Source organism: Colletotrichum chrysophilum (genome assembly GCF_026319265.1).
Source record: "Colletotrichum chrysophilum strain AFK26 chromosome Unknown scaffold_49, whole genome shotgun sequence".
NCBI lineage: Eukaryota > Fungi > Ascomycota > Sordariomycetes > Glomerellales > Glomerellaceae > Colletotrichum > Colletotrichum chrysophilum.
The window spans coordinates 107,656-130,294 of NW_026517336.1; the positions used below are offsets into that span (position 1 = coordinate 107,656).

The 22,639-nt window shown below is 56.1% G+C and overlaps 9 protein-coding genes across 9 annotated transcripts; 3 read left to right on the forward strand and 6 right to left on the reverse strand.

Moving 5' to 3' along the window:
* Positions 1–725: 725 nt before the first annotated feature.
* COL26b_006565 (uncharacterized protein) lies at positions 726–1,642 on the reverse strand (the record flags this gene model as incomplete). Its single annotated transcript, XM_053179381.1, has 2 exons — positions 726–1,278; positions 1,338–1,642. The coding sequence occupies 2 exons, from the start codon at positions 1,640–1,642 to the stop codon at positions 726–728; spliced, it is 858 nt and encodes a 285-aa protein (XP_053036659.1).
* Positions 1,643–2,328: 686 nt separating this feature from the next.
* On the reverse strand, positions 2,329–2,868 carry COL26b_006566 (uncharacterized protein; the record flags this gene model as incomplete). Its single annotated transcript, XM_053179382.1, has 1 exon — positions 2,329–2,868. The coding sequence occupies one exon, from the start codon at positions 2,866–2,868 to the stop codon at positions 2,329–2,331; it is 540 nt and encodes a 179-aa protein (XP_053036660.1).
* Positions 2,869–4,042: 1,174 nt separating this feature from the next.
* On the forward strand, positions 4,043–6,420 carry COL26b_006567 (uncharacterized protein; the record flags this gene model as incomplete). Its single annotated transcript, XM_053179383.1, has 4 exons — positions 4,043–4,354; positions 4,469–4,489; positions 4,548–4,815; positions 4,871–6,420. 4 exons carry the CDS (start codon positions 4,043–4,045, stop codon positions 6,418–6,420), a joined length of 2,151 nt encoding a protein of 716 aa, XP_053036661.1.
* Positions 6,421–6,990: 570 nt separating this feature from the next.
* On the reverse strand, positions 6,991–9,653 carry COL26b_006568 (uncharacterized protein; the record flags this gene model as incomplete). The annotated part of the gene is made up of 3 exons (XM_053179384.1): positions 6,991–7,800; positions 7,851–9,265; positions 9,545–9,653. The coding sequence occupies 3 exons, from the start codon at positions 9,651–9,653 to the stop codon at positions 6,991–6,993; spliced, it is 2,334 nt and encodes a 777-aa protein (XP_053036662.1).
* A 1,775-nt stretch (positions 9,654–11,428) lies between these two features.
* Positions 11,429–12,900, reverse strand: COL26b_006569 (uncharacterized protein; the record flags this gene model as incomplete). The annotated part of the gene is made up of 3 exons (XM_053179385.1): positions 11,429–12,215; positions 12,271–12,564; positions 12,644–12,900. 3 exons carry the CDS (start codon positions 12,898–12,900, stop codon positions 11,429–11,431), a joined length of 1,338 nt encoding a protein of 445 aa, XP_053036663.1.
* Positions 12,901–13,706: 806 nt separating this feature from the next.
* COL26b_006570 (uncharacterized protein) lies at positions 13,707–14,698 on the reverse strand (the record flags this gene model as incomplete). Its single annotated transcript, XM_053179386.1, has 3 exons — positions 13,707–14,138; positions 14,208–14,417; positions 14,486–14,698. 3 exons carry the CDS (start codon positions 14,696–14,698, stop codon positions 13,707–13,709), a joined length of 855 nt encoding a protein of 284 aa, XP_053036664.1.
* Positions 14,699–15,341: 643 nt separating this feature from the next.
* Positions 15,342–16,634, forward strand: COL26b_006571 (uncharacterized protein; the record flags this gene model as incomplete). Its single annotated transcript, XM_053179387.1, has 2 exons — positions 15,342–15,999; positions 16,063–16,634. The coding sequence occupies 2 exons, from the start codon at positions 15,342–15,344 to the stop codon at positions 16,632–16,634; spliced, it is 1,230 nt and encodes a 409-aa protein (XP_053036665.1).
* Positions 16,635–16,900: 266 nt separating this feature from the next.
* COL26b_006572 (uncharacterized protein) lies at positions 16,901–18,951 on the reverse strand (the record flags this gene model as incomplete). Its single annotated transcript, XM_053179388.1, has 2 exons — positions 16,901–18,571; positions 18,730–18,951. 2 exons carry the CDS (start codon positions 18,949–18,951, stop codon positions 16,901–16,903), a joined length of 1,893 nt encoding a protein of 630 aa, XP_053036666.1.
* A 589-nt stretch (positions 18,952–19,540) lies between these two features.
* COL26b_006573 (uncharacterized protein) lies at positions 19,541–21,823 on the forward strand (the record flags this gene model as incomplete). Its single annotated transcript, XM_053179389.1, has 3 exons — positions 19,541–19,583; positions 19,654–20,115; positions 20,172–21,823. The coding sequence occupies 3 exons, from the start codon at positions 19,541–19,543 to the stop codon at positions 21,821–21,823; spliced, it is 2,157 nt and encodes a 718-aa protein (XP_053036667.1).
* Positions 21,824–22,639: the final 816 nt, after the last annotated feature.

A 22,639-nucleotide genomic window follows, 5' to 3' on the forward strand; every position in this document is an offset into this window, starting at 1 on the left:
GGACTGTGGATTCAGCCGTGATTATGGGGTAGCGCCCCTAGAGCTGAGCGCCCAGCAGGGCTAAGTGCATCTTTCTTTCGGGCTAAAACTTGCAGCAAATGGTCGCGCCACCTACGAGGCATCTGGGGCCCAGATTGGAGAGATTGAAATGTCGCGCCAACCCGAGGTGGTTAGAGAGGCACAGCACATCCTCATTAGGTCCTCAGCTTTCGCTTGGCTGGGAAACACCTGACAGGTCGCCTCGCCGGGTGAGGCTCAGCCGTGGCATCCGTGCCGAGGACGCTTGACGGGAAAACACACAGGGAGAGAGCCTTCGAAATCATGATTGACATGAAAGCTGGGACCAGCGGCGTTCCTGTCAAAGTTAGGCTGGTGGATGCCACATTCTTGTCAGGTGCGTATCGGTGGCAGTTTTGGTTCGCGTTAGATGAGGAAGAAGGAGCGGGAAATGCCCAGGGTCCAGGGGTGGCAGATTAAACTCAACACCAATCTGCTTAGTCACGTCCTCCTTGCGGTTCCTCCGCTTCACCGGTGCGCCTCAAGAACTCTACTTTGAGTCAGGAGGTGCGATCCGCCTTGATATCTTTGTCTCGTTTGAGATGTTATAAGAAATTGCATGGTATTTGTGTGATATCATTAAGCCCAGCAAGTGTCATTCATGACCTGACCCAAACAACGCCCGAAGCCCCCATCCCGGTCCCTCATTGTGTTCAGAAGGATTTCCATTAACTCAGCATAGCCGCTAAATGCATATTATACTTCTTGATAATCGATGTTGATGTTTCGGTTGTCGTTTCCTTCGTGCCAGTGTTCTTCTTCAGAAAACAATTTCCGCCGTAATTCTTCGTCATGATGTCGATCACCCCGTTGAACTGCACTCCGATACACCTCTCGCTGGTGCCGTTGATATTCTTGTTGTATGAGGAGCAAGCCATGATGCAGGTGTCCAGCGTGTACGATACTAATGCCATGACATCGACATCGTCACCCGTGTAGTCGACATTGCACTCGGTGTCGTAGTTTGACTTGACTCCTCCCACGGTCACAGACATCGTCCTGCCCGTCAAATTCGGGCAATTGATCTGTAGGTCTCCTGTCGTCACCAGACCTGTTGTCGGGATGGAAATGCTGGCAGCGTTTGCTGTGGTTTGCGTCGAACCCGTCGTCGGAGTGTTTGTGACCGTCGCGGGGACGCTCGTTACTGTGCTCGATGCCACTGGCGAATCCGTCGCTGTCGCTTTGGCAGCGGCACTCGCTTGTACTTCTGCTTGGGTTTGCCTAGATTTCTTGTGTTAGACTCCAGGCTCTGGGCGTGTAAGTGTGTAGAAATTGCTCACTCTTTCATGCGCAAAACCGCCAACGAGCCGCCAACGCCTCCGCCCACTGATGCTGCGATGACGACTGCTGCGAGGACGACAAAGAGAAAGAAACTCGTCCTCCGCAAACCACATATCCTCCTTTCTGTATTTACAGGCTGTTGTGGTTGCTGAGGGTAGTGTTTGTTCTCGTCCACGTTGTATGTGGGGGATATTGGTGTCTTGGGGTGGTAGTATTGATCCGGTATGACTTCTGGCCCGTGGTCTATTTCACGAGCCGACATCTTTTCGGCTTGATTGACTTGGTAGATTGACTTTTCAGCCATCGTTGCGATAGTTCACTGCAACCTTGCCACGACAGGCTGAGGTGAAAGAAGGGAAAGAAGTGATCACGAACTCCACAAGGTGAGAAGTTCGACCAGGCTGGCTGGCTGTACAAGTCGGCTACCAGATGACCCACGAGTCCAAATGCGTCTGCCTGGATTGTCCGAATCCTGGCAGCGAAGGCTGGTTGTTCGTATCATGTCGGCGCGCATGAGCGGCACAGCGCTCGCGAAAGACGATGGTGGAGGGCGAGGCGGGTCAAGCTTCAACCGCATGATTATTCCACCAACATGCTTGATTCAATCCACCTGATTGTATCCTTAAACCGACTGAATTTCCTTGTTCCCCTGAAAGAGCCTTATTTTGCACTTCCTGATTGCCAAGACGACAGGAAGGATGCGATGATGTTCATCATAGACCGGTTCGAAATGCTGTTGATGGTTGTTGGTTCTGCACTGCCCTCTCAATAACATTGGCACTCTGGAGAGCCCCTATCGTAACCAATGATTTCATAGACCTCGCATGTTTCGGCAGGCGCCGAGCTGACCATGTTTTTTGAAAGAAAACGGAGCCGGGTATGAAGCTGGGGCTTACTTCGTATTTTGCAGTCGATGTCCGAAGCCAACAGCCTAATTAACTCTAGATCCGTCGCCCGGTTGAGCGTGTAGGTGGGGTTCGATATCCAGCTTCAGCAATTTGGGCCGAGAGACGCAGGGGGCGGCGCAGCATCCGGATTCTGCTCGTTGGCGACCTTTTGGCCCGCGATGCCGTCCCGGTTTGCCCTCCATACGCCCTCCTCACCATGAAACTCTTCCCTTTTCCAGACTTCGACCTTGGCCTTGCATTCTTCCAGGGCCTCCTCTCCGGCTCTCCACGCTGCCTGCCGGTGCGGCGAGGACACTGCTATGAGGATGCTCTCCTCTCCAATGGGAACGGTGCCGAGCCGATGGATCATGGCGACGCCCTTGAGACCGTGCTTCTGAAGGATGGACTTGGCGATGGACATCATTGTGCGAAGGGCGAGGGGCGTATACGCGCTGTACTGCAGCTCTTTGACAGGTTTGTCGCCAAATGTGTCGCGCGTGGTGCCGGAGAAGAGGACAATGGCGCCGGCCTGTGGTGAGCGCACCCGGTTCATGATGACCGCAGCATCGAGGAGGTCGTACGTGAGTGCGACGTAGCAGCTGTTCTCCGCCACCTCCCAAGGACCTTGATCTTGAGAGTCCATGACGAATCGATGAGATGAATAGGCGTTGATTTGGATTTCTGGTGAGTATTTCCGTGCCCTTGAAGTTGGTTGAAGTGCGAGTTCGCTCGGTAGCCCGGCCGCTAGGAGATCGTAGAATGGCGGGGTCAAAAGCCACAGTAGCGCCGATTGAGAGCGCTTGTCTGTCTCTTGTACGACCTGCTGGTGCTGGAAAGGATATCAGGTTTCACAGCCGATAATGTCACTCGATGAGGGATCTCTAGCATTCATCAATAAAATCGGCAGATCTTGCGTTGACAAAGTCTACTCTTGACGACCGAATTAATGCCCTTGGAGATGCTGAATGAGTGACCACAGGGCGAGAGGGAGACCTTAGGGTACGTACTGACGATATTGGAGTGAGTGAAGCACAGATCAACAATCCAACAAGCTTATCGAACCCCGCTTTACTAAGCAGAACAGTGTTCCAATTGAGCCTCGAAGCATTTTACCTTAAAGATAAGGTCAGGCAAGGGAAGGTGGTGGCACCTGGCTGCAGCCACAGCACACCACTGGCACGCAAGGGTTGAGCTTCTTGGTGGATCGTCCCTTCTTCAACCTCACCGTTCTGTTTCTGTTTCTTGCAAACTCAGGAACGCATCCTGGTCGCGCCGAACACCCGACGGAATCACAAGGCACGGTCTCGTCGCTGCCTCTTGGGGTCGGTGCCGCGCCTTGCCTTTTTCAACCCCCGTTTCCTCCCTCTTCGTCTTCTTCCGCTTTTCTGCTCTTTCCTTCCGAAACGACCAACACCGAACGCATCCTGCGCTCCCGAGTTCGCATTGCACCCACGCCCCATCCTGCGATCCGCGAACATGTACGAGGACACCTATCGCTCGAGGGAGAGGGGACCTCACGACCGACGAAGATCCCCTCCGAGAGATCACCAGCAATATCCAAACAACGACGCCTATCGCACGCGGCAGGGTAAAGAAACTAAGCTGAGCCTGCGGAGGACATGACCATCTGCAGAACATCTGGCTGGTTTGAGCTTCCGCTAACTTTCCCACGGGCCGACGAGACTATTCTAGATCTCCACCCAGGAATAACCACCACGAGCTGTCCTACGACGACGAGGAGACCCGCTACCGGGATCGGGACCGTGATCGTGGCCGAGAAGAAGAAGAATACCGCGCCAGAGACGACCGCTACTACAATGGATCGGCGCGTGAGGCCTACCAGCCACGTCCTGGATCGAGAGATCAAGGCGGTCGTGGGGATGACCATTTGGATCGCCGTGATGAAGACCCTGAGATACTTCACCCATATGACGGCGACGACCGCGGATCACGTCGTTACGATCGAGGTGGCCGGGGCTACTCTCGCCCTTACCACGACGATGGCCCTCGCCGCGATGATGCCCGACGTGGTCCTGACGAGGATTTTCGTCATTTTTCCCCCTCTCCAGGTGGCAGCCCAGGTCGTTATTCTCGTCGCGATCGTTCTGCATCGCCTCTTCGACAAGCTGGTAATCCGAGTGATACTGTGATCCTCGAGGGTTTGCCCACGGGCCTGTCATTGGAAGACGTTAAGGACTGTCTGTTCAGACAAACGGATTTATCGCAATACCCTTCGGTTGAAGTTCGAGTTCCATCTGGCCGAGGTAAGACAGTCTAGCTGCCAAGACACGATTTCTCCCTTGCTGACACGTAACAGGCCAGCGACGTGCTTTCGTGCAGTTTGAGCAGGTTGACCAGGCGGTCGAATTCGTCAAGGAGCACTATCCCAAGCTCATGCTTGACTTCGCAGGCATGGTTGACGGTGATGCCGATGGCATGACCTCAATGTACATACACTACGCGAGGAACCGTGACGACGGCGAACGGGAAAGCAAGGCTGGGTATGCCCCGAACTGGACTTGCCCGAATTGCGAGTTCTCCAACTATTCCACCAGGAATCGCTGCAAGAACTGCGGCGGCCCACCAACAGGTATTTTTGATATAATGTCGACATGCTGCTGAGTGCCCAAAACTGATCGTGACAGACCCGTCTCAATACCGTCACCTCCTGACCGGCGAAAGCGATGCAGCTGACACGCCATCCCAGATTCTGGTGTTCTTTCCACTTGCGGGCTCTGTCACGGAAGACGTGCTTGCCGCTGGTGCTGCAAAGCTGGAACTGGCGCAAAAGCCCGCGGCGCCAAAGAACTCTGGAGAACCACCGAAGCTGAAGTCCACGGCGCCAACTGGCGATGCATCGGGGTATGGCGCGAAGCCTGGCTCGCTGCATCGCATCTTTTTGATGCGAGATCAAGACACGAACGAATCATTCAATTTTGGATTTGCCGAGTTCTGGACGGTCGAAGATGCTCTTGCCGCCATGCAAAAGTTCAAGATGATGCGCGAGTTCACCATCGCCGGGAAGCCAGTCACGGTATCGACCATCCATCTGGGTGTATTCGTACCTGAAATGAGAGACGTCACGCGCGCCATCGAACACATCTCGTTTAACCCACTTTTCAACCCAGCCATTCGAGTCAAATACTGGGAGCCCCATGCGTTTCCCAGTGAGAAGGTCATCACTGAGACACCTCCAGGAGGTACATCCAGCAACGACAAGACGGATGCGAATGATGAGGCGAAGAAGACCAAGAAGCGCAAGGCGGAAGGAAGCCTTGCATCTGCAGCTACGAAAAAGTCCGCACCAATGGCGGGGCAGATGGCATTTTGGCAGAGACGACACGACGAAATCCATGAAGGCAAAAAGCCTGCAGACGCTGCCGATGGTGACGGCAGCGCGGAAGAGCGCGCACCAGTCAAGATATCTTTGTCTGGGGCCAATGCCATTTCGACTGGCCCTATCAAGATTTCGCTGACAGGAGCGAGTCTGTCCAACCCTGCCCCGCCCGCGACATCACATTCGGCGGAACTGTCGACGGCCCCTACTTCGACTGGTGCTGTAAGCCCCGAGCAGCCTGCTTCGCCGACAGTATCATACGTCGACAGGGAAAAGGTGTGCTGTCTACTATGCATGATGAAGTACAAGTCTCTGGACGACCTCAACACTCATGAGAAGTCAAGAAACCACAAAAATGCCATGTCAGACGAGGAAAAGGTCAAGGCTGCCAAGCCCCGTATTGCCGCCCGCGACAAGAGAATGTCGAAGCAGACCGAGGAACAGCCTAAGAACGAAGAGTCGGGCCCTCAATATCGCGACCGTGCGAAGGAACGCAGAGAGGTCTTCAACCAGCCATCCAAACCCAAACCTTTGGCTCAGAACACGAAGCCTGCGCGAAGAGAGGACAAGCCGTCTCGCGCACCCGCCGAGAAGACTCCGCCTCCGCAGCCGTCCAAGGGCGCAGGGATGTTGGCCAAGATGGGCTGGAGCACCGGTCAGGGCTTGGGCGCCAACGCCGACGGACGCACCGAGGTGATTGCGACACACGCGTACCAGGAAGGCGTTGGTCTCGGTGCAGAGGGCGGTAACTTGGGCGATGCGGCGGAGTTGGCCCAGCGCAAGACGAAGAACAGCTATGCCGAATACGTGAACACGGTGCAAGACAAAGCCCGGGAGAGATACAACAAGATGGGCTAGACGCCGCATAGGCATGCAGCCAGGGTGGCTGCTTTTTGTAGATACAATGTATTGTGAAGTAATAATGGCACAAGAACTACCCTTTCACCGAAATCATACCTGACTTGTGAGCTCTGCATTCCGCATTTCGTGAAAGTCGAGTGCTCAGTCTAACAATGTGAGTGAAGTCCCTGACTCGAGCATACCCATCACATGCAAGATGGAAAGATGTATGCTGGGCTGGACTGGACTGACACGTTGTCCTCGTCGCCATTATCGCCCTCACCATCGTCTTCATTGCCCAATGCTTGCGTAAATCAAAACGGGAACTAGAAAGTCGGGTTTGTCTTCATACTCTCCCGCTGACATGTTTAGCAGCCCACATACACGTGTTGGCTTTTTGCTACATGGGATCTCGCCAGACGTAATACGCAAGTCGAAGGATTAAATAGTGAGCAATGATATATCCCAACATTGCAATTATGGCGACAGAAGCATCGACACACGGCACTTGATTCATCCGTCTTTGAACATTGATATTTTTATTGAATAACGCGGGCTTTAAGCGTCCCGATGAGAATAGTTATAAGCTTAAAAGTCAACAACCTTGAGGCGGGCCTGCACATCCTCCGGGAACTCCTCCTTTTTGATGATACCCATCAGGACACAGTCGCCTAGGAAGAAGAAGGCCCGCTCCTGGGCGTAGCTGAGGTAGTCGTATTCGTCTCCAGCCTCAGCCTCCGCCTCCGCAGCGGCCTGACACTCCGCCTTGGCGGCCTCGTCGCCCGCAGCGGCCGCCGCCTCGTTCTGCGCCTGCTTCTCCTGCTGCTCCTTCTCCTCGGGCGACTCGAACCCGGGGACCTTGGCCTGAATGATACCCCAGGCGACCCACTGCGCGCTATTGATACCGCGCCAGAGGCGGGTCTCCTCATAGAGCTCCTTAACCTCCTCTTCGATGGCCTCATCTGCGCGGCGCTCTTCTTCCTTCCAGTGTCCCGGGGGCACGCGGGCGTCGAGCATGAACTCGACAATGGAGCTGGACGAGGTGGTAGGGAGGAGAGCCGGCGTGGTGCTGCCTACAGGAGCGCCATCGGCGGGTGCGAGACGAGGGGTGGAGGCGCCGCCGTGGGGGTACTGCGGCCGGTGCTCGACGTACGCTTTGAGGAAGCGGCGCTGCTCCTGGATTGTCGGGTAGCGGGCCGTGTTGCAAAGATAGGGTGCGGCTTCGTAGTGGTAGTCGTAGGCCCATTCTGTGAAGTGGTTGGCAAACTCGAGGCCTGGGACATTGGCTGCGGCGTATTCGAAGTCGATGACGATAAGCTGCTTGTGTTCGTTTGCTGGTTGGAGGAGAGGGGACTTTTCATCGTCCGGACGCATACGGAGAATATTGCCATATTGTGTCTTATCTGTGTCAGTTGTGAACGGGAGAGAGGGGCGTCGAGTGTACTTACGTCGTTGTGGGCAAAGACGAGACGCTCACGGATTCCTTGGGAACCTTTGTAGGCCTTGACGACCAGCTCGCGGTACCTCTCGTACAGAGCCTTGAACTGTGCCCATTCCACGCCGCAGACGTAGCCCTGGCCCGAGAAGACGCTGGATCCGCGGCGGACGTCTTCGTCGAGAGCGAGGATCTTCTTCTCGACGTTACCGAGCCAAGTATCCCAGTTCTTGAACACTGCAGCACCTTCATTTTTCTCCTTCTCCAAGACGTCGATGCCATCGTGAAGTTCTCTCATACGCTTGGCAATCTGCCTTGACGTGTCTGGCTCTCGCAGATCCTTAGGTGTGAGAGTGATCGAGTTGAAGTATTGCTCGAAACGGCCGTTTGTGAAGCATCCGAGGAGTCTTGGGCCAATCTTCTTACGTGCCAATCGACGGAGCACGCTGAGCTCATTTTCACGATCGATCAAGTGCTCAAGGCCGTAGATTCGGAGGAGGAGCTTCGGGGGAGGCTTTCTGCCAGAGGCAGCGTCATCCAGATCCGTGGGAGGCGAAACCACGTATACGGCGTTGGTGAGCGCTCCACTCAAGCGCTGAACGGAAAGGCGGTTGCCGCAGTCCAGCGGAACTCTTCTCCAGCCCTTGATCCTGAGCGTGTGTGCGAGGCGAACGATTTCATTCTTGAAGATCGCCCAGGCCTTCTCCTTGTCGTCCACCTTGCCGCCGAGGGACAGGTCGTCGGTGCTCTTGCCCGCATTGTAGCTGAGAGTCTTTGAGTTGTCCAGGACGGCATCGCAGGTGGGAACAACAACGTCACCGTCGATGTAGTCAGTATCGGAGCTTGCCGTCCTATGAAGCATGCTGCGCGAGATGGACTTCTTGAGGCGGCCGGAGGTGCGTCTACCAAGTCTGGGGCCCGACTGGGGAACAGAGCTAATGCCCAAGGACGCCATACTTTCGTCAATGATCTTTTGCAGTCTGTCGAATGACACGTCGCTGGAGTCAGAGTCGATAGAGTCAGATCGGGAGCGCGGGGCTGCCTGGGGCGCAGGCTCAGCTTGAGCTTCAGTTTTGGTCTTTGACTGGGGAGAGCGGCGGCGAGGAGAAGTCTTGCTCTTGCGAGTAGCCTTCTTTTTCTTTTCGTGCTCAAGCCAGTCGCTCAGTTGAGCCAGTAGCTTCTGGCTCTGGTACAAATGTCTTTGGCCATGGCGGTGCTGGTGCTGATGCTGCTGGGAGGCGGCGATTTCCTCGGGAGATTGAACAGGCTCCAGGACCGGGGACGAGCGGGATGAGGACTCGGAAAAAGAGGGCAGACGGCCAGTCAGTCTCTTGGCCATGTTGGCGGCGTATTGTCTCTTGTGATGAGCCTGGTGCTCAGCACTGGGAGCAGCTACAGTCTCAGCCTCTGGCTCAGCGATTTGGACGACTGTAAGGGTGTTAGCAAGTCTTGGCTCATTACATCACAAGCCCAGCGACGATACCGGTCCATCAAGCCTTGTCGGTGGTAGGTATGATGCAAACAGGCGCGAAGCGTCATTGAGTGACCCGGGCAAACATTGAGTGAGAGGTCGCCGCAGCTGGTCGCCAAAGACATCGACGTGAGCCCTCTCTTATTCCCATGAGGGCAGCACGATACCACTTGATGTAGATGCCGGGCCTGTATGATTTCAGGTTATGACGGAGGAGGCGAATGTTCAAGACTAACCTTTGCCGGGACTTGCGACTGAGGAGGACTTGTCCGTTTCGTCGTCTGTTTTCAAGGCTGAGCGCAGAGGCAAGCCGTTGAGATGCAGCGAAGAAGAGGAGGAGGACATTGTGGCGACGAGGGCACGCGACAGCGACAGGCGACTTTTATGAGGACAAGGGTCTCCAGGGTAGGATTACTGTTGTGCGCGTTGTGCTAGTGGCTCGGTCAGAGAGACACAACGTCTCTGGGGCGGAACGAGGTGCCGGAAGCAGTCGTCGGTGAGGAATATGGAAGATTGTCTCGTGTGTGGTGCGGTGAGGTGAGAGGTGACAGATTGCGGCTGGCGCTCGGGGCAGACAGATCAGGGACGATAGAATGTCTTATCGGAGCAGAACCAACGAGGGGCTCGTGGGGCAGCAAGAACGGGATGGGCCCCCCGGCTAGGGATGTACCTTTCTGGCTTGTGACGGATAACGGGGCGCTGCGCTATTGGGGTAAGGTAATACAGCGTAGGTGTGTAGCTTGGGGCGCGAGGAGGAATAAGACGGATGGGATGATGGGCGCAGCGGCTAAGTTGTTGGCGAAGGCGACAGTTGCGTGTTGCGCAGGGTTTGTCGATCAAGAGTTGGAAAGGATGACAGCCAAAGCAAGCATGTAAGGTACGAAGTTATTGGTGCTTTGGAACTGGAACTGGTCTGAGGCCGCGTAGGAGGTTCAGACGAAGATGGACAGGCAGGCAAACAGACAGACAGACAGAGGTGGCGTCGAAATGTGTGCCCGCAGCAAAATGGAAAGTTGTCGTGTGGTGCGAGGTTGGATGCAGAAAAAAAAGACAAGGTCGCATTTTTCCCAAGAACCAGAAAAGGACCCCAGGGACTTTTACCAGAACAAGAGGACTGCAGCTTGCATCGGCTACCAAGCCAAGCAGGCGCAGGGGAGGAGGGGGAGGAATGACCGAGACCCGGGTCCTCCTGCTCGTCTCCCGTCCCCCAGCTCCAGCCATTCATCGCCTCATTATTCGGACAGGTTTGGGCAGTCTCGTGGGCCATTGACTGTTTGGTGACCGAGCCGTGGGGAGAAGGCAAGGGGAGGGGGAGCTCATAGGTACCCGGCAGCAGCACTCAGTGGAGGGGTAACACAAGGCGGTGGAGTTCAGATTTGCGCCGGTCAGGTGCATGTGGTGGGGCCCACTTCAGCTTCCATCTGTGCTCTCATCAATCTCTCTCGTCCCAGTGCTGAGGCCTGCAAAGTTGCTGCTGCTGCACCACAGAAATTCCATCGCGTTCCAAGCATCCCCTCAGCACACCCCTGCTTCCGCCCACGACAGGGCCCAGCCAGACTCGACTCGAGAGCTCAGGGTCATGCAAGTCGTTGCTATCCTAATCGTCGCACACACCGAGGCATCTGGCGATGGTCTTCAACACCAACAAAAAGATGGTGCATGGCCAGTCATTCGTTTGACAGGTCGCCCCCAACCACACTCCAACAAGGCAGACGACGCCTCAGCCCAACGCCACGCTATCTTGGACAATTGGACAGTCACCGATGGCAGGCCGTGACGTCAATTGGACCCTGCCGTCCAGTCGGGAGCTCCCGACCCTTGCCTCGACCTGCTTGGTTTCTTTGCATGTGACGTACTGCAGCGAGTCCCGACCACACAGCATCCTGCGAAACATCAACCCAAGTCTAAGCCAACCACGGCCAGATCTGACCAGCAATTCACTGGTCAATCACCGTTTGACATTTGACCACGCGCCTCCCTCCGTCTCGTCACTTGTGGCACAGCAAAAGCCTGGATACCTCAGCCACTTCGTTGTATACGCCGTCTGATGTTTACTTTCTTGTCCAATTCGTTATTCCAACTACAGACTGTCCACAGACTGCAGACCAAGGTACAGACTTCTAAATGTTGACTGGCCTTCCCTCCCTCTTCAGCGCCCACTCAACCGCCCGCTTGACATCATCCACAATCATCTTGGGCGTGTGCGTCGGCGCCCCCCTCTCCTGGCTCCAGACGCCCGTCTTGACCAGCACCGATGCCCATTCCGTCTCTTTGCTGCTAAAGTCGTTGGCTCCCCTGATATCGCTTTCCGGGTTATCGCCCACCATGTAAACCGTCTTCAACGGCGCAGAAGACCCTTGCCCGCCCTGCTTCCCCAGCAACGCCTGACGATGCGCGTTGAGCACCCGCTCCGCATACTTGTACGTCGTCGCAAACGGCTTGCCAAACACCGTCCGCTGCAGCTCCACCCCGCCCGACACCTCGGACCACACCCCGGCCACGGCCGCCTGGAACGCCCCCTGCCCGAACCTCGGCTGGTGGTACGTCGTCGACCAGAACAGGTCCGCGTTCGAGAAGATGAGCGGTGGCTGCCCGTCCTGCTGCCACCCGCGGTTGGGCAGCGCCTTGTCGCCGTTCTTGGACGAGTACGTCCCCAGGATGCCGTCGCGCGAGAGGAGCAGGTCCGTGATGATCTGGATGTCGAGCGCCCAGTCGCGCGGGTCGTTGAAGACGAACATGGCGTCGATCTTGAGCGCGTCCGCGTCGCGCATGTTGCCGCTGTGGATCGGCTTTGGCAGCGGCTCCGCCGTCTCGGCGTAGACCTGCTTCATTAGGCGCTCAAAGGGGAAGACGTCGGGGTGCGCGCTGATGATGTCTGCCGGGGTAACCACGTTCTTGAAGCCGTACCTGCGCTATCGTCAGCATTGCAAATTCAAGTTCTTCTGACGTATCAAGAACTCACAGCTTTGCAATCTCTCGGCACTTCTTGGCGTCCGCGCCCGTCAGGAAGATGGTCTTGTCGCCGAGACCCTCAGGGCCTTGCACCAGCTCCTGGAACGGGGTGTGTGACTGGACAAAGTTATCAACCGACAGCTGCACGCCAAGCTTGTCGCTGAGGTCCTGCACGCGGACGGCCTCGGGCTTGCCTCCGCCGTTAGTGAGGAGAATGAAGGGGATGTTGTTGTCGTTGAGGAACTGTAGTGACTCGGCCGCCCCGGGGATGGGCTTGGCCACGTGCAGCAAGACGCCGTCGATGCTGTGATCATCATTAGTTGAGTGTCTTGTCCATGACAGGCGAGACTCATATCTCGAAGCCCGGCGGGTTGTTGACTCACTCAAACGCAAAGGCAAAAGACGGTGTCTCGCCGGCCTCAAAAACGCGCTTCTTGCTGCTGAAGCTCCGACGTGATCCCGCCACCCTGCACACCTCCCTAGCAACAGGCCGTGACGCCGTCTTCCTAAAACTCGCGAATCCTCTCTCATGGACGGCTGTACTAGCAGACGCAACCCTGAACGGAGCTTGCGAGCTTGAGCTCCCGAACGGTCTCGCCAGCCTTCCAAGGCCGCTGCTAACCCTAATCGCCTGCCTCATTGTCCTAGAGTTTCCTGCCAAAATCAACGACGTGCAATACCCCGCATAGTTGGGACGAAAAAAAGTATATGGAGGTTGAAGTTTGGTGAGTGAACGTTGGCCGAAGTTGCTTGCTGGATAGATAGGTAAGCTGCCCGGTACGTTGAGCTTCCTCCCAATCACCCCCGCCATCCCCTGCGACGCGACGGGACCCCCTGTCGCAAAACTCCACCCCGCTAATTTTAGTGGCGAGACCCGGGGGCTGCAGCGGGCGGCGGCGGGGTGCGGTGCATCGAGAGCTTGGAGATTGCAACGCTCTTCGTTGACGTGATACGCTTCTGGAAGGCTTGGCTACATCTGTGAGGCTTTTCTTCCGGAGAATTGCCATTGCAACTGCAAGTGTCTGGTGGTTCTTAATTCGACGTACGTGTGTGGTAGGCCACTTCGCTGGTGATAAGAGCGAGACCGCGCGGGGTACCATGTCCAGGTCTTCGGAATAGCCTTGGGCATTTGAACACTTTCAGTCGATAATAGAAGCTAGGTAGAATGGATGCCGTTATCTTCTCCGTTGAAAACTTGACAGAGATTGTTCTGAAGTACTACAAAGCTTCAAGCGCACCGCCACGGCCGCATCTCAGGCGCAATGCCAATACGCACTGTGGCTTCAACATGCTTTTGTTGTGATGGTATTACAGTGATTGAGTGGTCTCGGAGCCGATTGCTCAAGATTCTATGCCCATAGACAGCTAGTGGTACATATTACACATTCCAGGCCAATACCTGCGTCTCCGTTTTTGTGTCTTCTGTTGGTCTCTCCCCTCCACGCTTTACTCCTTCTTCCACTCGCCCGTCCAGTCCTTCATGTGGTCCAGGATGATCTTGGCCGCGGCCGACGGCGAGTGCTGGCGACCCAGGGCCTCCACGAAGTCGCCCTCGGGGTCCATCAGGTAGAAGTATATGCTGTGGTCCACCAGGTAGTCCTGTCCGGGCTTGACGTGCTGCGGGGTGCTGAAGTAGACGCGGTACAGCTTGCACATGGCCTTGATCTCGTCGTAGGTGCCCGTCAGGCCGATGAACTTGGGGTGGAACTCGGAGAGGTACTCCTTGAGCACCTCGGGGGTGTCGCGCTCCGGGTCGCAGGTGATGAAGAGGGGGATCACGGAGCCGGGCCGCTTCTCCTCGACGAGGTCGAACATTTGCGCCATCTTATCGAGCTCGTCGGGGCAGATGTCGGGGCAGTGCGAGAAGCCAAAGTAGACCTGAGAGAGGTCGCATGTTAGCTACGTTTTGGTTTGGTAGTCGAGTCTTGAGGTGGGGTGGAGGTTTACCAATGCGTAGCGGCCCTTCATGTCATCGCTGGTGAACTTATTGCCGTCCTGGTCGATCAACGAGAAATCGCCTCCAACCTTGGGCCGGCCGATACCCTTGGTCGCCTCGGCGATGCGCTTGCGCTCCATGCGCTGCTTCTCGTGCTCAAAGTACCACGTCAAGCCGGCGCCGGTTCCCACGAACAGAAGGCCGGCTTTCCATGAAAAGGGCTGTTCGACACCGTCATTAGCTGCCGTCCCGTCTTATCCCAGCACTAAAACCATGGGTTGCGCCTTACTCCCGCTCTATATCTGCTCTTTGCCTCCTCCACGGTCTTGTACGTCTTCGTCCTCCTTTGCGCCGGGGCAGGCCTCGTCTGGAACATGGTCGGTGCGGCAGTCGGCCGGGTCTGCTTAGGAATCGCCGCTTGGGAGATGCATCGTCGGCATTGTCGGGAGGGCGTGGATAGGAGGGACTTCCACAGCCGCGAGGTGGCTGTTGCGTGCGACATGGCGAGAGGCGAATCGGGAGTTCGTCAATTGGCAATGGGGTCGTTTCTGGGATGTTGCAGCCCTTGGGTCGAACCTCGAAATCGTAAGATCGAAAAGCTCTCGGTGAGCTCCAGAAATCGATACCCGGATCAACTGTCGGGGCGCTCCAGCGAGAGCGCTCAGGTCAGGTTGCTAGTGTACACCGAGAATCTTACCGAGGAAATATGGGTCACTGAGAAGAAGCCTGGGGACTCCAGAGTGTTGCTGCGTCCTTCATCCATCTTCAACATCCCACATACTCTGCCAATTCACCAAATAAAGTCATTCATCAGATGCTGACTTCAACTTCATCAGTATCATACCCATTTCGACTTGGATTCTCATCATCATTCATCGGAGAAAGGTCACAAAGTACTGTGAGCTATGGACTCAGATGTGGACCAGAAGGTCAATGACCGCCAAAATGAGGACCATGAGATGAAAGACGTGCCAGCCCAGCACACATCTTCTTCACAAGGAACATCTCAATCAGCACCTCCACAACAACCAAACCCCGAGGCAAAATCTGCCACACTTCCGTCAGGCATCAGTCACCCTCCTTCCTCAACCCAAACAACGACAGCAGATCCCCCCTCACCCGCGCCCCACCTCACCAACACCATCATGGAGACCACAGAAAAGCCAACGGAGCCTCAAAAGATTGCAAACAAAAAGAGGGGAACCGCGACTGTCAAGAAAACGCCAAAGAGACTCAAGGGAAGCGGCCCCTCAAAGAGTGCAAAGACTAAGAAGCAGTCGGACACCGCCTCCACCACCCAGGACGAACCTGACCATGACCATAATACGGAGGAGCTGGATGAATCTGACAATGGCCCCTACTGCATCTGCCGCGGGCCAGACGACCACAGATTCATGATAGCATGCGATATTTGTGAGGACTGGTTTCACGGAGAGTGTGTCGGCATTGACAAGGACGTGGGTGAGAACCTCATCCACAGATTTGTCTGCCCCAACTGCAGGGACGAGAGCAAGAAGATCGTCTCTATTTTCAAGCTCAAGTGCAGCTTACCCTCCTGCAAAAAGGCCATCAGGAAGGACGAGGCTGGCCAGGCGACGGCTTTCTGCTCCGAAGAGCACAGCCAGCTGTGGTGGGAGATGATGATCGCAGCGGCGCCTAAGCCCAAGAGGAAGGCCAAGGATCCCCGCGAACTCGAGGGTCAGTCTGAGTTGATCGCCGTCTTGAATAGTAGTCTCGCCGGCGTCGGCCCAGACGGCAAGTTCAGGATCAGCACCAAGCCCTTCACCACACCAGCTACTGGAGGTATGTATATACACCCAACCCCGTAGTCCTAAATGGCTGCAGCCCGCTGACACTTTTCCGCAGTTGAGAGTTCTGATACAAAGGGTAAGGCTCTCGCCCCCGGCATCCTGACGGAGGAGGAGGAGGCCATCCTCAAGGCCTCCGCCGCCGACCGCTACAGCATGGGCGAGCAGACGGTGCTCTGCACGAAGATGCTGCAGCTCCTGGACATGGCTAACGATCGGCGGAAGGAGCTCATCGCGGCCAAGCAGCTTGAGGACGCCGCGTGCGGGTACGACTTCCGGCTCGACCAGGTCGGCGTCGTGGGGCCGTTCGCGCACTGGCTCGAGACGGACGAGTCGGCCAAGAAGATCTTCAAGACGGGCAAGCTGGACGCCGGCAGCCGCCTGACGGGCGACGACCGGAACATCTGCGACAAGAAGCGCTGCAAGACGCACTCGGGCTGGTTCTCCATGCACACTAGGGACGTGAAGCACCTGCAGAAGCTGCTGGCGGACGACGCGAACAAGATGCTCGAGCGGGAGCGGCTGATCAAGGACGCGGCGGTGGAGAGGAAGCTGCGCAAGGAGGCGGAGCGTAGTACTGTGCGCAGTTTCCTTGACGATGGTTCGATGGGCCCGGCTGAAGTGATGTGAGGGCTTGAGAGATACCAGAGGGGTTGTTGTCTTATTTTCGTTACTTGACGGTTGGCGTTTGTAAGGGTTGCATGGATTGCCAGAAATGGGAGAAAAGTTGTACGCGTCAGTTTCTAGGTGGCAGGAGAAGATCACGCATTCTTGTAGATGTGTTAGTAGCAAGGCCATCACTAGACTTAAGTAGCACCTCGCAAAGGTCAGATACCTTTAATCATCCAAGTTAGGATGCAATTTGTCTCTACCGTCTAAGGCTTCTAGTTAACCGTCTATGCATCCAGCTTGAGACGATCAAGCATTACGTCAATCTTGCCCAGGAGAATCTGGTAGTTGATGGCGTCCGATGCGAATTCGTCTTCCGCCATCTCGCCGCCCAGTGTCTTCACGCCCTCCCCGTCGCCATTCTGAACCGGCACCTCATCCTTCTTCGCCTGAACAGGCACAGGCTCACCCTTCCCATCGACCTGCTCGCTCTGCGCCGCAATCGTCTCGGCCATGGCAGCGTCGATCTCGCCCTGCTCATCCATCATGTCCTCCAGATTGGCGTCTTCGAACCGCAGACGGAACCGTTCGCCGAGGTAATACCGGATGTCGTCAAGCAGCTCAATAGTATCCGTCTCCTGACGATTCTTGATGCGCGACGCACTCTCGTTGATCAACTCCGCAAAGTCGGGCTCGTCAATGTAATCCTCCAGCCGGTGTGCCAGGTACCGCGCCGCGAACTCTTCCAGCCGCTGCACGCGCAGGTCCCACGCGGCGTGGATCACATCGTAGATGTTGATGGGCTCCATCTCCTCCTCCTCCCCTTCGCCGTGGGTGCGGTCGATGAGCGCGTTGCTGGTGCCGCTGCCGAGCGTGCTGATGGCCTGCGCCGCCTTCGTCTTGAGCTTGTCGAGGAACAAGATGTCGGCGGTGTAGAGCAGGTCCAGGGCGAGCTCGAGCGGGCAGTCGACCTTTTCGGTGTAGAGGAATGTGAGCACGATCTCGAGCACGTCCGGGTTGCAGTCGACGGTGACGACGTGCAGGTGCTCCGAGTCCTGGGCCTCCTTGAACTCGCTCGAGAACATGGTCTCGAAGTAGGGGCTGCGGATGAGGATGGCTTTGTGCACGGGGTAGACGACGGAGCGCCTGGGTTTCTTTGCGGGCTTGCCGCCGTCGCCGTTGGGTGCCGGGCCGAGGGGGATGCCGATGTGGTTGGCGACGGTTTCGGTCTCCTCGGTGTCGTCGCCGTCGGCGCCGTCTTCACCCTCTGGCTCGTGTGCGCAGAGGAGGCAGTCTGCGAAGATGGAGTTGTCATGGCGCCACTTGATGTCGTTTACGCGCCTCGTCTCGACGACCATCTTGTGGCCGAGGACCTTTTCCCGGTAGAACTGCTCAACCTGGCGCTGGGCGCGCTGCACCTCATCCTGGTACCGTTGACGAGCGAGCCGGCGGTCGTTCCCGGCGAGAATTGCCTCCCACAGCTGCTCGATCTCAAGGTAGTCGCTGAGCTTATCAACGCCGATGAGAACGTCCTCCTCCGTCACAGTGCTCCGGGCATCGACCAGATCCCTTGGCACCTCGCCGAGGTACAGGTAGCGCAGCGCGACCTGGAAGGACTCCACGGGGATGGTTGCCGGGAGCTCGTACTTTACTCTTTCAGGCGCATCGGCGAGCTTCTTGCGGAAGTAGGGCGTCCGCGCCGCGAGGAGGAACTTGTGAAGCTCGAACGACTGCGAGGCCGCGATTAAGCTGATGTCTGCCGTCCGGGGCACAGATTTTGTGAGCAGGGTTGTGATGTGGCCGGCCCATGGTTGAAGCGGATCTGTTGATTTGGAGTAGTCGTACTCCAGCAGAAGGTTTCGTATCCTGTCGTTGAGGGCGTTGTAGATGCACCGCTCGCCTTGGAATGTGTTCCTCTCCGCCAGGGCACCTGATGGTCTCAACTCAGCCACGGCATTCTCTTTCCAAATGCGGAAGGAGGAAGAGGCTCACCGGATTCCAGAAGGAGCTGGACAAGCTCGAGATGGCCACACAGACTGGCCTTGACACCTATCGTCAGTGACATCCGAGCGACGCCTCTTTCCCGGCTGGGGGGGGGGTTACGGGCTTAGCTTACAATGATCAAGGGCGTGTAGTCAAAGCGGTCCTTGCCATTGATGTTTACCCCGGCCGAGATCAGCTCCTGACATGTTTTCAGATCACCCCGTCTGCAGGCTAGGAGGAACGCCTCAAACTCGGTCGACTGGTCGAGGGGGTTATCCTCCTTCAGGACGCCGCTCTTGATCAATTCATTTTCATTCTTGAGCTGTGTTTCAAGTTCATCTTTCCGGAGCACCATGTCTGCTGATTACTGGATAAAGACACAGCCTCTCTATACCGGGACAAAAAAGAAGTAACCCAAGGAAACACCAGCAATTATGCAAGGAAGAACTGAAAAACCTCAGAATTGCACCCAGGGCAATGAGGACAATGAGGATGTCACAGACAAGTCCGATATCTCCATTCAAGGTCGCCTCCGCACGGGCCACTGATTCCCTTACGTGATGCCTTCTCTGTGCCTTCCAGTTGGTGCATCACCACTGCTACCGCTGCCCCACCATTGAACCCCTCTACAGGGATATGCTCGCTTTATCGATAGGCGGCTGGATTATCCGCCCTCCGACACTAGCGTGGTTGCCATGGCACCCGCCCCAGCAGGACCCAGATTGTTTACCGAGCCCAGACGGGCCCTGTTAGTCGACCTACCTTGCCGTGCACCCAAGTTCACAGCTTTGACTTCAGAAGTGCAGCTCTTCCCGTTCAACACCACCACCAATCTCGATACTAACCACAGCAGGTCTTGCGTCGTCGCTTCCAATTGCCTCTCCTCTTCTATGGATACAAAGAACCGTTTCTTTTAATCAAATTTATTGCGCGTTGTGTCCAAGATGACTTCAGAGGCGGAAAAGTACGAGGTGCTGGAGAAAATCGGTATGCACGCCCATTCACAAAGCTCTGCAGCTTCTTCCGGAGAGCTCCCAACTGACAAAAACACAAATAGGTCATGGCTCCTTTGGCATCATCCGGAAGGTGCGACGGAAGCAGGACGGCCTCGTCATGTGTCGCAAGGAAATTAGCTACCTCAAGATGTCGCAGAAGGAGCGCGAGCAGCTTCACGCCGAATTCCAGATCCTCTCGACCCTCCGCCACCAGAACATCGTAGGCTACTACCATCGCGAGCACCTCAAGTCAACTCAGGACCTCCACCTCTACATGGAGTACTGCGGCAATGGCGATCTCGGCCGGGTCATCAGGGATTTGGCTGTCAAGGGACAGCGCGCGCAAGAGTCTTTCGTCTGGAGCATCTTTTCGCAGCTGGTTACTGCACTCTACAGATGCCACTACGGCATCGACCCTCCCGAGGTTGGCAGCAATGTCCTGGGTCTCTTCAGCACGGCTTCGAAGCCCAAGACGCCGCCTGGCACCATGACTATCCTGCATCGCGATCTGAAGCCCGAGAATGGTACGTGTTGCCAGGCCACCCAGTCTCTTCTAAGTTGACTAATCGCATTTGTGCAGTCTTCCTGGGAGAAGACAACTCCGTGAAGCTTGGCGACTTTGGCCTGTCCAAGATGATCCAGTCCCACGACTTCGCTTCGACCTACGTCGGGACTCCCTTCTACATGTCGCCCGAGATTTGCGCCGCCGAGAAGTACACCCTCAAGTCCGACATCTGGTCATTGGGATGCATCATCTACGAGCTCTGCGCGAGAGAGCCCCCGTTCAACGCCAAGTCGCACTTCCAGCTGGTGCAGAAGATCAAGGAGGGCAAGGTCTCACCGCTGCCCAGCTGCTATTCCAGCGAGCTCATGGGCTGCATCAAGGACTGCCTGAGAGTCAACCCTGATCACCGCCCCGACACTGCTCAGCTGCTCAACCTCCCCGTCGTCCGTCTGATGAGGAAGGAGAGGGAAGTTGTCGAGCTCAACAAGGTCATCAAGACCAAGGAGGATTCGTTTGCACGCCGCGAAAAGGACCTGCAGGAGAAGATTGCCGCGTTTGAGGCTGACAAGGCCTCCGTTAAGCAGGAGGTCGACGCCTCTTTGCGCAGAGAGTGGGAGGTCAAGGCGCGCCTGGAGATCGATCGTCAGATCAACCAGGAGATTGAGGCCCTCCGCAAGCGATTCGAGAGTGAGGTGCAGGCCCGCGTTGAGGCCGAGCTTCTGAAGAAGGCCACCGAGTCGGCCCAGGCTCAAGACCTTGCCACGTCCCAGACGAAGTCTGACTACCCCAGATCATCCGTTGGCAACGCCAGTGGCGACGAGGAGTTCTCATCCTCCACAGACCTTACCGATATCTCGACGGAAAGCCCCGTCGCAAGCAACGAGTTGAAGAAGGTTACTCGCACCCCATTCGGCCGAGCGCAGACCATGTTCGTCGGCGGCATGGGAACTCCCATGGACATCGAGATGGCGTCTCCTTCACCTATTGCCATCGCTTCCCTGTCCCTCTCCCCCCGACGGAATGCGGCCACCAAGGTACCTAACGCTAACACCGGTAACCTCTTCTCATCGAAAGCTGCCTCCGAGGACCCTGTCTGGGACCTGGCTCGCGACACCATTAGCATCGATTCCGACGACGAGGACATCGTCCCCTCCCCTACTCGCAACATCAAGTCGCGACAGAACCCTTTCACGTCCAAGAACCGCCCGGTTCTTACCTCTCAAAAGTCTGTCCCTATTACTCGCGTCAAGCCCCAGGCTTCTTCGACAGCATCGAACCAAAACAAAACGCTGCCTGCTCTGCCTAACATGGCTTCGAACCCCGACCTGGGCCGTGGCCTGCGCGAGCGGTGCCCATCCCCCAACCGCCGTCTGAGTAAGATCCCTTCGGCGTCGAACTTGGCGTCGGCCGCCAACGGCAGCGAATCCCCCGGCGGTCTTTCCCGCAAGAACTCTACCAAGAAGGATCAGGAGCCCCTTGGTAAGGTTGCGGCGAAGAACAACATCAAGGGCAGAACCCTCGTTGAGCTCCAGCAGGCTCGCGCAGGCGGTCGCCCTCTCTCTGCTGTCCTGTCTGGCGGCGAGAACATCAGCCCTAAGCGGGCGTTCAAGGACCGCATTGCGGACCGACGATCCAGCGGCGGCGAGCCGGCCGCGGTGTGGGATCCTGAGCGGGACGAGATGCCCAGTCCGTTCCTGGTGCGACGCAAGCCCATGGCCAGAGTCTAAGATTCTTTTCCTTTTGGCATTACATGAGCGTTGGGTGGCGAAGATACCATAGCATTCACACGGGTCATTCATTTGTTGTTCATTACCTCATTACCCCTCTCATTTGTTCTGACGGCACCGAAGAAAAAAGTATGGAGGAGTATTGCTCCGTTGGAGATAATTGTGGGTGTTTATAACACACGACTGCCCTTGAGTCCTGGTGATGACCAGACGGGACTCTTGGGCATGCACACTTATGAAGATGAAGTTTTTTTTCGGAGGTGTTGGAAAGGGATGGGACGGTGTTGCCGCACTCGGCTGGGTGTCATTTACATTGCAGACGTTGTTTTACGGCGTTTGAGTAGATTGTTGGCTGCTTTGTACATACATGTTGCATACGGGAACTGCAGTTGTAGTTTTATTACGAACAGATATCCTACTTTCCAGATGACTTTTGCTATCCGGGCGGACCACTACTCGTAAGCTATGGTAAAACGATTCCCTTTATCATCCTCATTGATGTTATCGTTGTCGTCCTTTTGTCTTTGCTGTCTCCGTTCTTAGCACTACTGTCATCCTACTATCACTTTCCCCCTCGATAGCTATTATTACTCTCCTGAATAGCAGTCTCCCAGAAACGTCTCATGTCTCTCTGCCACATGCGGTGGTGACACGTAATGCAATACTCCTGCATAGCCCGATCTCCAAGTATTGGATATGGCATGCGGCTTGATATTGCGCCCGCCAATAGTTGCCATCGGCAGCCGCAGATCCTCGCGACGCAATAACCTGCCCGACGACCGCGTGCGTTGTTTCCGATAGCAACCCAATCACATT